At 42.6% G+C, this 12539-nt stretch overlaps 1 protein-coding gene across 5 annotated transcripts in view; it reads right to left on the bottom strand.

Moving 5' to 3' along the window:
* UBN1 (ubinuclein 1) overlaps positions 1–12539 on the bottom strand; it is a 38890-nt gene that overhangs the window by 22784 nt on the left and 3567 nt on the right. For 4 of the 5 annotated variants that reach the window (XM_080829740.1, XM_080829738.1, XM_080829741.1 and 1 more), the window contains exons 2-7: positions 10417–10704; positions 6530–6616; positions 5867–5962; positions 5354–5488; positions 4540–4643; positions 3388–3826 (exon numbers count right to left, since the gene is read on the bottom strand). In XM_080829740.1, the coding sequence (XP_080685866.1) occupies positions 3388–3826; positions 4540–4643; positions 5354–5488; positions 5867–5962; positions 6530–6616; positions 10417–10665 (1110 nt within the window). In that variant the 5' untranslated portion in view covers positions 10666–10704. Of the gene's footprint in view, positions 1–3387; positions 3827–4539; positions 4644–5353; positions 5489–5866; positions 5963–6384; positions 6415–6529; positions 6617–10416; positions 10705–12539 lie in introns of those variants that run through there. The other variant, XM_080829742.1, reaches the window with a different exon arrangement.

The raw sequence follows: 12539 nt of genomic DNA on the forward strand, positions 1-12539 counted from the left end.
TATGATTTTCTTTTTAGAAAAGATCAAACAGGTTAGTTGTTTTGTTTTGTTTTTCTACCTTTTTCTCCTTGGATTCATGTCTCCCTGGATTTGTGATGTAGGAGTTCTAAGTCTATAGGAGGGTAAGCTGTGAGCAGGTAGATTAGAGGGGTGGGCGAGACGGGTTTCTGTTTCTTTTCTTTCCTCAGTGTTATTCCCATTTTATGCTTGAGTCAACAGACCTGGGTCGTCTGTACGGACCAAGCTGACTAGCTGCCAAACTACATCAAGACAAGTACCCTGGGGGACGGTGGGGGGGAAGGGGGACACGACACACCTGACCTTTCCAACAACCAAGACAAAAGGCACAATGAAAGCATATTAAGTGCAGACAGGGTAAGGCCATCAAATAAAATCACTGGATTTCTTGGGGCCCATAAAAATGTACAATACAAGGGAACAGGAAATGAAAAACAGGCTAACATAAGAAGAAAACAGTGACCACTGCTTGGGCATCCACCAGGGCAGCCTTCTTAGGGTTCCTCTTTAACATATTTAAGTTTTCAAATAGATTTTTTTCAAAGTTTTAGGCATCATGTCTAGTTAGAAGGTAAATCTAATTCTCGCTTCCCACAGCAAAGATTAATTCCTAAGGAACGGATACGTACCAGATTAGAATCGGTTTATGAGACTGTGATAGATGGCAAAGAGGACCTCAGATCCCTTCCCTCCCAGTACATGCATTCTGCCGTACTGGGAAATTCTAATTTCCCAACCCTCCAACCTGGTTTGCTCCTGCGACTTGCTTTACCAACAGAGTGGGAGAAGTGATGCCAACACACGACTTCTATGGCTAGATCTTACAGGCCTTGCAGCTTCCACCTTCATTCTCTTGAAATGTTGCCCTGAAACTGCCATACCCTGGAGAAACCCAGGATGAAAGATCAGAGGAGGGAAAGGCCAGACGCTCTGGTCATCTTGGCCATCCCAGCCATCCCAGCACCTGGCCAACTTGCCAGCTGAACGTAGCCACAAGAGTAAGCCAGGCAGGGCCAGAAGAGGAACTGCCCAGTCACCCAGAGTCAGGAGAAACGAACTATTCTTTGAAGCCCTAAGATTTGGGCAGTTTTCTAGACAACAGTAAAAACTGATACACTTATTACCCAGGGCCAAAATTTTAAATGTAAACAATCTTATAAAAATAAGAGTATAAAAGATAGTAAGGGGAGTGAAAAATAAAGTGAGAAACACATAACACTACTAATGTTACAGTTACGTACATCGAGTTTAATTTAAATTTTAAAAACGCAATGTCCAGTTCAAGATTGAGGACAGGGCTCCTTATTAAGGATCCAAATATCCATGGGTGGCTTTTGGAATTATATGCAATTTTTGTGTACATAGGCTTTTTTCTACTGGGAAGAATAGCTTTCCCAGCAGATGCTCAGTGAGATCTGGGTTTAGAGCACTTGTGCACACATGCAGGAGGCTCCCAAGCAAAGGCCCTGGTGGGAACGGAGCACCTGAGCATCCTTTGGAATGGCATTAAGTAACTTTCTAAAAATAAGCCTTCTTTTCCATGCAACCATCAGAAGTGATGAGGGCTTTACAATAATATTTATTAAGTGAAGAAAGCAGGAAACAATTATTCACAACTATAATTACAACTGCATAAAAACATACACAGAAGCTAGAAAGGAATAAGCAAATTGAAAATAGTTTTCAGATTGGCAGAATGATGGGTAATCCCCACTTTCTACCCCATTTCCCAAAGTTTCTTAACACTGTTATAGTAGAAGGGCCAGGTGATGACTAAAGTATCAATTTCACATATGAACACTGTATTTTCATTTCAGTATGTCAATTTGTCCTGGTCACCACCTTCCCACCAAAACCCAAGCCTACCTTATCTACGGGATCCAGAACCCTGTCTCCATTGTCCCAAGAGATAACCTGGCAATCGCTGAGGAAGGACAGCTTGCTCAGGGTCCATCCAGTGGACTCCAGAAAGCGAGGCTTTCTTGAATCACAACCCAATGCTGTTGCATGTTAAGCCACTCTGTTTCCATTGAACTGGTCCATCTTTCCCAAGACATTGAAATAATGAGTCTAAGTCATCAGACTAGAACACTACCTACGGTGGGGGTAGGGTCAAATCCAAGAATGGTTTTGACTTTTCTCTCAAGAAATGACTGGCTACTGCGACATATATCTCACTCAACTTACTTAACAAGACTTTCAGAAGCTACAAAACAATTTGATTACAAACTGGAGGATTGAGAAGAACATTTTTAAACAAATTCCGAGAGCAAACACAGAACAGTATGCTCAAACATGCCAAGTTCAGATTCAACTACTTCCAACTTAACGTCCTATTAAGATATACTCTGAATCCCTGACATGGCACAATTCATTTAAGTCATCACATTCAAACAGAATACTGCACATAGGCTAACGAGGAAGAACAAGAAATCCAAGTAAGACATTTGCTTTACTTTGTATATTGTGCTTAAATATTTTTTGGAAACAAGAAAATCATTTGTAGCACTGGTTAACATTTTACCCTTCCCTAAAACACAAGAGAGATTACGTATAACAGTGATTCTGAAATCCTGTGAGAATCACTGGCTTAAGACTTAAGCTACAGACTATGAATGCCGCAGGAGTTGCATTATAAGTCATGGTGCCCAAGGTAAAACGTTTTTTTAATTAAAAGTCATTGTAACTAATGGCCTATGCTTGGTTTATGGTTAGTAATACATTACCAAATTGACAATTCTTAGCACACTAGAAATCCATTCCCAATTGCCATCGGCTGCTATAGCCCAAAGACTATCACTGTTTTCAATGGTTCACGGACATTACTAAGGTTCAGCTCCTTTTCATCTATCACGTGAACCTTAGGCATTCCTATAATCACTACCTAATGGTGACGATAGGCAAGCCCAAGGAGCAACTGAAACCCAGTGGCAACTAAGCACATACTCTCTGTGGGTAACATTCATCTGCAAGCTTTAGTGAATTTTGAAAACATTCAAAAGATTACGAAAATGACCGATCTGTGCCTCAGCTGCCTGCTGCCAACATCAGTGTCAGTCTATTGCACCAAAGGAAAGATATTTGCAGGGAAGGAACTGATAGGCAGGAAATGGAAAGACAGAAATTCCCCCCAGAAGAAAGTAGATTTTCCAGCTCTGGAAGAACCACAAAAGGCCTAAAAGTGATGTCTGATGGGCAGAGCTTACGTGGTGTCCTCACTTGGGAGGAGAAGAGAGCTTGGAAAAGCTTACACCAAAACTGCCAATTCACTAAGGGTTGCTCTGGGCAGGGAGCTTCATGTGGTGCAGAACCAGCGTCAATCTGCCCAAACCGCTTCCAGGAAAGCCCGGCCACTCTGTGTCACCATACCTGAGCCAGCTCCTTAACGCGCTTCTCCAGGGGTGCAGGCAGGCCTTCAGGGAGGGAAGAGGGCTGCCTGAATTCCTGGTCCAGTCCCACCCCAAGGGAATTGCTCTCATCATCCATATCACGGAAAGGGCTTCCTTCTGGAGACTCACTGAGCAGCTGCTCCAAGTCCAAATCAGTCAGCGAGTCCATGGCAGTGGCTGCCTGGAGCAAGTCGTTGTCAGAAGTGGAGCCAAAGAGCGAGAGCAAGGGGTCAGAGGTGCCCTCCAATTCCCGCAGGCCCTGAGCTTCCGCCGACGAGACCGCTACGGGCTTATGGTCTTCGTCCCTCTTTCTCTGAGCCTCTTTCTCCTTCTGAAATTTCTTTAGCATCTCTTTAACACTCAAAGCCCCAGAATATTTCTTTTTCTTCTTCTCCTTACTGGCATTGAGGGCTGTGAAGCTGCAAGCAAGGAGGAACTTGGTTACGAGGGCTGCAGTACACCTCAAAAGGGAAATTCATGAGAGACTGCCCCTGCTCCCAGCGCAACTGTCTCCAGGAACCTCAGTCACAAGGCCACCCTGTTACTCCTCCTCCCTCCTCTTGGCATATGGAGCTCCTTCTTGCTGGGACCAAAGCTTGAGATTTAATACAGGTTAGCAAAACAGTGTCACGGAATGCTAAATATCCGATGTGTTTTTAAAAACCACTGCCAGGCTGAAATAAAAGGTTGCGAAAAAAGGGGTGGGGGGCAAGAAAAGTATTTAGCGGGAAAAAGCAGGAGCAGCAGAGAGCAGCAGCAACTTGAAAGCAGCTGGGGTGAGACCAAGTGAGGCGAAGAAAGCAGGACCACAGAAGACAAAGGAAATGGCAGAGACGGAAGGAGAACTGGGGCAGAGGAGGGGAGCCCAAGAGAACAAGAAACATCAGCAGTCACACAGTGACAGAAATAGCTGCCAACACTGACAGAGGGACAGAGAGAACTCCAGTGTCTGACACACAGAGATGTGAGAGCACCGACTGCCCCGAAGGGCACTGCGGGAGGCATGAGAGGGAACGGAAGGCCAGGCCCTGCTGCCTCTTCTGAAGCTGTGAGGAGGAGGGCGCGTCAGCTCCCAGGTGTCCTGCCCTAACAGGTCAGATTTTATCCTAGCGAAGAAGCTGCTGCCTCTCACCCGGCTTTGGAAAACTTGGACTTTTTCGATTTCTTCTCCTTGTCATAAGTGTCATCTTTTTTCTTCTTCTTTATCTTCTCACCACCTTCCTTCAACTTCCGCTTCTGAGAATTAAAGACAAGGCACAGTTACACGGCTCCCTAACTCAGGGAGCAAGTGCACTACACAGCACTGGCCTTGCTCCGCCCAGGGGACATCCTGAGAGCTGTCTCACTGCCTTCATGAGCAACAGCTTTCAGAAAGGTCCCTGGACCACAGACCTGCAACAGGTCAACACAGCGTTCCCACTGACAGTGTCTCCTGGAAGCACCCAGGGCTGAGGCAAGAGGCCATTCTGTAGCCTGAAACTTTTCTAGTTCAAGTTAGCTGTATATGGGCCCTACCTCTTATTTAAAACACACAGGCAGTGGTGGGCAGATTTCAAAATAAACTTATCTTAAGGCTAACTTATTTTTGGTGGGGTGACAGCCCTGGGAACTGAAGTCCTCTACATGTCCGCAGAAGAGACACAGCAAGGCTGGTGCAAACTCCCCTCACTCCACACCCTTCACTGCCTTAAGTCCCCGCCCTGAGACCACCTCGAGAAACAAATCCCTGCTGAGCCTACTCCGACACAGGCATGGACACCTCCAGGTTCACGGCACCTCGCCACAGTACAGGTGTAAGAAGTGACCTGTCAGCCTTGGCACAGCTCATGCCTTTCCACCAAGCTCCTGAGCCATCCTAAACCAGCATTTTGGCAAGTCACCTACTGATCTTATAAAGTCATACAAGAAAAGCACTTCTGAAATCCAAAAGCAAGTATCGTTCTAACCTTTGGAGATTTCTTCTTCTTTTCTTTAATGAAGTCATCCTCAGATTCGGATGCTTGTCTAAACTGCAGGGTTCCCGAGTTAATGTAAAATCCTCCATACTTTGTAGTCAAAGAAGCCGGAACAAGCTCATCATACTGAAGGGGGGAAAACAAACAGTCAGCTCCAAGTTCTGGTACTCTAGTCCCAAGGTACAGAGTGGGTCTTGGTAGAGCAGATAGGACTGTGTTCTTCTGTGACTTTTCAGACAAGACCTGCTTCTGGTCAACCACGGATGTCCAAGCTCAAAGGCATTTGGACAAATCTGGTTAACATTTTCAGTGAGGGAACCATGGCCTGATCAAGCGTGTCACTTTCTCTCTCTCTTTCTCTCTCTCTCTCTCTCTCTCTCTCACCAGGGCGGTCTTTTCTTCACACTGAGGGCATGCCCACACCAACCCAACCTCCACCTCCAGGCCATCATCAGTAGAAGCTAGGATGTCGTGATTCCAGGGGCATTTTCAGTAAGGACTTACCGCCTCAGAATTATCAATGAAGGAGTCAGATTCGTCGTAACCGTATCCCATGTCAATCAGGTCCTGTATCCTATCTTTTCTACGTTTCTTTCCACCCTAAAATTTAAAATAGGTTATGTGCTTTTTCCATGTGTAACTGTAGTAAAAACACATAGCATGAGGCCCACCCTCTTATAAGAAATGTTTAAGTCTAAGGCCACATACTTTCTTTGATACACAGAATTAACTGTTGCCTTGAATTCCATCAACTAGTGACTAAAGGCTGTAAAATCAGTGAAGCAGTCACACACACACATACCCCTACACCCACTCCAAACCCCACTCCCTTGAAGACCTTCTAAAAAGAACAGATTTGTATCTGCATAAAATGACCTCAAACAGAAGAAGGAACTAAATGGCTTTTATGCTTTGTATCAAAACATTTATTCTAAGCATAAATTCTAGGAATAAAAGGCCCTTCTTGCTCATTCATCCATTTAGCTTCACACACCAGTGCCTGCCACATGCATTTTCTGTACCTTAATGCATTTATCTAATAATTGCATTTTGTTCTCTCCAACCTCTGTACTTGTTTAGATGATAATCCACTAAAGGAACATAAAAATGTCTGGAAACCTCTCCCACTCAACGAGGTTGTTTTGTTGCCCAAGAGAGGAATCTTACATATTTTTCTTCAAATTTCCGGGCAAGGGCCTCCACTTTATGCCTTTCCTTTTCTTCATCATTGAAAGGATCTGAGAGATCTTTCTTCTGCAAAGAGACCATTCCACAAAAATAAGAGTCACAAAAAAATTCCCACAATCCTATTCATAATACCTGCACTGACTATTCGATACCCATGAACTGCATAATGAAAACAGCTTTTTCAAAAAAGACAAGATAAAACACATGCTACTCTCCCAACAGTGTTTACCTCAGTTGCTAAAGGAAATAAAGCTTCCATTCACATAATTCAACAAAACTTTACTAAATGCCTACAACTGCCCACCAAAGCACTATGTCCTAGAGGGCTCCAAATATGGCAAAGGGCATTTAGTTAGGGATGCTCAACCTGTATAGAACTGTTTCAATAGAGTTGGTTTCCTTTGTTTTTGTTTTTTTTTTAAGATTTTATTTATTTATATGAGAGAATGAGAGAGAGGGAGAGAGCAGGAGAGGGGAGAAGGTCAGAGGGAGAAGTAGACTCCCTGCTGAGCAGGGAGCCTGATGGGGGACTCGATCCTGAGACTCCAGGTTCATGACCTGACCTGAAGGCAGTTACTTAATGAACTGAGCCACCCAGGTGCCCCCAGTTGGTTTCCTTTGTAACCCTAAAAACTATTCCACGCATTTAAAAACAGTACTCTAAGAAGGTCCATAGGCTTCACTGAGTTCCAAAGCAGTCAATGGCTCAAAAAGGTTAAGAACCCACTGAAAAGTAGTACAAGTCCTGGAGAGCTATTCTGCTGTATTTCTTAGTAGAGAGGTATGAACTTGCACTTCCCTCACTGCTATCAATAGTCAAAACAAAACAAAACAAAAAATAGTCAAAACCAGGTTCATAGCATTCCCTTTGCCTGGAAGCTTATCTTGATGGATCAATAATCTTATCTTTCCTCCCAATGTCAATACCCACTCCCAATATTTTCATGTGGTTTTCCAGTTTTATTTCTATTCCATGAATGTAGTTTTCCATTTTTCTCATCAAGTAAATTTTCGAGAGCTGGACTTCAAGCTTCTTTGGCAAGGAACCTTAATTTTAATAAAAAACTCCTAAACGGAATATATTTAAGTAGACAAAAATCACTAAAGACTGGATGCCCGTCTTAAGACCCTCCCATCCCTGCCCACTGGAATCCCATCCACTCATGAGGACCAGTTAAATGAGATATTGTGGAACGTACATATAAGTGCCACAAGTGAGTGTTCTTTAAAACATGCACTCATCTGTACCTTCTTATGTTTTCTATGATGATCACATATAACTCAATTGCTTTAAATAATTTAAAGAACTTCCATCAATCCAGAGAAATACTGGATACAATGCATACTCTCTCAGGTCTTGCAACCAGTAGTTGTCCAAAAAGGTCTACTTCTGCGTGCATGAAGGTCCACCTCTGTCCATGCACAGCATCCGGAATGTAAGCTCTCTGCTGTCCAAGCCCTGCAGGGTTTGTATTTACATGAGACTTAGCAACTGCCACATTGTAACTCCTGTTACCTGTGTTGGCATAATTCTAAAGTACATACAAGACTGAAAGCTCCTTTGAGGCTGGGATAGTGGCTTCTCCACCTTTATATAGTCCTCAGCATCTTGCCCAGTGCCTTTATAAGAAATATATGCTGGGGGGCGCCTGGGTGGCTCAGTGGGTTAAAGCCTCTGCCTTCAGCTCAGGTCATCATCCCAGGGTTCTGGGATCCAGCCCCGCATCGGGCTCTCTGCTCAGAGGGGAGCCTGCTTCCTCCTCTCTCTCTGCCTACCTCTCTGCCTGCTTGTGATCTCTGTCAAATAAATAAATAAAATTTAAAAAAAAAGAAAGAAAGAAAGAAATATATGCTGGGGCGCCTGGGTGGCTCAGTTGTTGAGCGTCCGCGTTCAGTTCAGGTCATGATCCCACGGTTCTGGGACTGAGCCCTGCACTGGCCTCCCTGCTCGGTGGGAAGCCTGCTTCTCCCTCTCCCACTTCCCCTGCTTCTGTTCCTTCTCTCACTGGGTCTCTCTCTGTCAAATAAATAAAATCTTTAAAATATATATATTAAAAAAAATGAAATAAAATAAAAAATAAAGTATATATATATATTGGAGCACATGGGTGGCTCAGTGGGTTAAGCCTCTGCCTTCAGCTTGGGTCATGATCCCAGGGTCCTGGGATTGAGCCCTGCATCGGGCTCTTTCCTCAGCGGGGAGAGTGCTTCCTCCTCTCTGCCTGCCTCTCCGCCTACTTGTGATCTCAGTCAATTTTTAAATAAAATCTTAAAAAAAGATATATATATACACACACACATATACACACACTAACTGAATTAATACATGAATCCATCAGATTACATAATACTTTGAAAACCACAGAGTAGACACAAAGATTCAGGAGTTCTGAACCTGAGGGCCAGAACTGAATCCAAAGCTCTCTGCATGTGCTCCATATATTTTTCTGCAATGGAGAACATCTGGATCCCTCAAAAAGGTGGAATCAGAGTACTAGAGTTCTAATTTCAGTTAAGCCCATAAAGACCTCAACCAATCCCTGCTACTGTCTCTTCCTCTCAAGGAAGATGATCCCATTCCGACCTTGGAAAAGAAATCATGAATGGATTTGAAATTATTTTTTCTCATTCTGCCCAAAAGCCCTCAAATAACAGGTTTACCCTTCAAAGAAACTTATTGGCTTCCATTCAGTTAATAGATCTTAATCAGGGAAACACATTTTAACCTGAGCAAAGAAAACAGATAATCCTCCTAACCAAAGGCACTCACCCCCAACAGCACAACAGTGAATTAAAAATGAAGGAGCACGGCCCACTGAGTTATGCTGCCAAAAATTGTACCTACGTGATCTCACTCTACCCTCAAGCACCCTGTAAGCCAGGTACCAGGCTGATCCTCATTTTACTAAGAGCCACTCTAGCGACCAAAATACTCTAAATCAGAGCAGTGGGCCGTGTAGTACTTTGGAAGAGCAGGAAGAGGATTTCTGGTGTCCTGGAAAATATTATATTTTATAATCCAGGCACAGGATACATGGGTGTATTGAGCTTGTGAAAACGCATCAACCTGTTCATTTATCATATATGCACTTTTCTTATGTATTTAATTCAGCAAATGGTATTTTTAAAAATTTTACAATGTTAATTATCAAAACATCAGTAATAGCTGAAGGTGGTGATGGGTACATGGGGGCTTTTATACTACTCTCTTCCTCTGTGCATGTTTGAGAAGTTCCATACTGAAGAGCAAAACAAATCTGCTGGGAAAATAAATAGGTCATTTAAAAAAACATTTAAGAAATCAAACTGATTCTCAAAAGACCTGAAGGCTACGACCCAATTCTGACAAACAAAATATATTTAAAAAAAAAAAAAATCCCATAAAAACAGGTCTCCATCCATCCAGGTAAAGAAACTATCCAGAATCTCACTGTTCAGAAGAGATGAGTAGTCAGGGTCTTTTCTCACCTGCCCTTACACTAACCAGAGTGAGATTCCACTGGAAAATAAAAATGTCCAGCACCAAATTCCAGGGCTGGAACAGCCAGGAACTTCTCACGTTTACACATAACATGTATAACCTTGGCATGAAAAGCTTCATTGTTTATTATTAGCCATAATTCATATTAGCCTTGGATGCAGAGTGTTCTCTATAGCATAAATCAGGAGAATGGTTCTAGAAAGAATTCTATCCTTTCCTGCCAGTGGCAAAACCAGCACACCTTGTGACTGCTTTGGACTAACTGCCATGATCTTGGGATAGCCAGAGCCTTTCTAGTCTTGCTTCCACCCTTCAGAAGCCCCTTTTGCACAGGATGTGCCATGCACTGTATCCGCAGACTGAGTCTGAGGCTGCTCGGGTGTACCTTGTCTGCGGGTTGAAGGCCTTTCACCTTCCCTCGTATGTTCTTCACCAGCTCCGGGTAGAAGAACTCTGGACAGCGCTTGTGATCTGGCTCGAAGAGGGTGAGTGTAATCCGAACAGCTGCTGCAGCCGGCTCAGAGTCCTGATGCTGTTCTGTTCCCCCAACCTCCTCTTTCCGGGATTTCTTCAAAAATGCAGGATTCAGAGAACCTGGGAGAGAGGTGAACTGGACCCTGTGGGGCTCCGACATGGCTACCAACAAGTCTTAGCGGGTGTCACTGCATGGCTTCTGTTAACATTAAAAGAAGGGCCAGGTCAAACCAAGATGATAAAAATGGTGATTTTTCCTGTTCAGCTACTCAGATTCAAGCTTAAAAGAATTTCTTTGTCAAGAAGAATCCTTTGTTAAGTTGATCTTTTTTTTTTTTTTAAGTTGATCTTTATTACCACTCACTGCTTTCTTCTTCAATACTATTCATCTTAAATATACCACTTTTAAATGTAAACGTAAATCACCCCAAATCCTATCATTGAGAGATAATGTTCAGCATACTTCTTTCTAGTCTTTTTTTTCTATGCCTAGTCAATAGTTCTTTGATGTTAGAGAACCCATTCTCATAGGGCCTTAAAAAATCCTCAGAACTGCAAACACCACTAGAGAGTAGTATTTTTCATTTAATTTATCCGACACTTTATTTTCTGGCTGAGAATAATCTCTTTCTTAAGATCTCTATGCTTTCATCACCAGCACTGCACTTACATTTAGGGCCTATCTTTACAATGAGAAAGTTTTCAGCATATCACAGAAGGTACTGCCTCTTCTGGATAAGTAAAAAACCAGTGTCTCAAGAGGACTGTGGCTCGGCTCATTTCCTAACACACCAGCCTCTCTTCACCCAAAACTTGGCCTCAGCAAAATGAAAAATTATCACATGCCAAAGACCTTCAAAGTTGCTTGGAAATGGTCAAAATAGATAGTAAAGCTCAGAATACCAAGGGTTTATGGAACATAAATATCCAAACACACACACACACACACACACACACACACACAGTTTTTGTGTGGTGCTTCAGGTATAATCTTACGTCTTGCTTTTTAAAACACACTCTAGTGTGAACTTTCTACAATGCCACTAAATAAAAATATTTACTGCAGCCTTGTTTATACAAGAAAAATGATTTTTAAAAAACCACCTCAATATCCAGCATTAAGGAAATGGTTGGAAAAAAAATCACAGCTTTTTATGAAACAAGATGGGACTGGGAGGGAGACAAACCATAAGAGGCTCTTGATCTCACAAAACCAACTGAGGGTTGCCAGAAGGGGGTAGGGGCAGGGAGAGGGTGGCTGGGTGATGGACACTGGGGAGGGTATGTGCTATGGTGAGTGCTGTGAAATGTGTAAGCCTGATGAATCACAGACCTGTACCCCTGGGGCAAATAATACATTATATGTTAATAAAAATAATTTTAAAAAATCATAGCTTTTTACAATTGATTCTTATAAATCTATAAATTTTGATATATACAATGCCTGTCATACCACTTACAACTATATTTTTCTGCTTTGTTACTGTTTAAAGTATAAAGGAAATTTTAACTTAGTTTTCACACTGTACTAACTTGGCTTCTTCCCAGCATCAATCCCTAACCTTTCTTTTCCCTGCTGACTTGGCTCTTATTATATAGTAATGCATTAGACATCTTAAGATGTGTTACTAAAATGTAACCTGTTAATCTAGTATATGTAGACATTGTTTAACCAAAACTATACTGTTTTGAAAAATTTCTATGGTATATTTTAATATCTTTAATCAAAAATTCATCCTTATTATTATTTTAAAAAATTATTCCAGGGGCACCTGGGTGGCACAGTGGGTTAAGCCTCTGCCTTCAGCTCAGGTCATGATCTCAGGGTCCTGGGATCGAGCCCCCACATCGGGCTCTCTGCTCAGCAGGGAGCCTGCTTCCTCCTCTCTCTCTGCCTGCCTCTCTGCCTACTTGTGATCTCTGTCTGTCAAATAAATAAATAAAATCTTAAAAAAAATAGTTATTCCAGCCTGTTTATTATTTTAGGTCAACTTTAGAATTATTTTGACAAATTCCAAAAAAAAGCTCACTGTA

This window comes from Martes martes, assembly GCF_963455335.1.
Source record: "Martes martes genome assembly, chromosome: 18".
Taxonomy (NCBI): Eukaryota; Metazoa; Chordata; class Mammalia; order Carnivora; family Mustelidae; genus Martes; species Martes martes.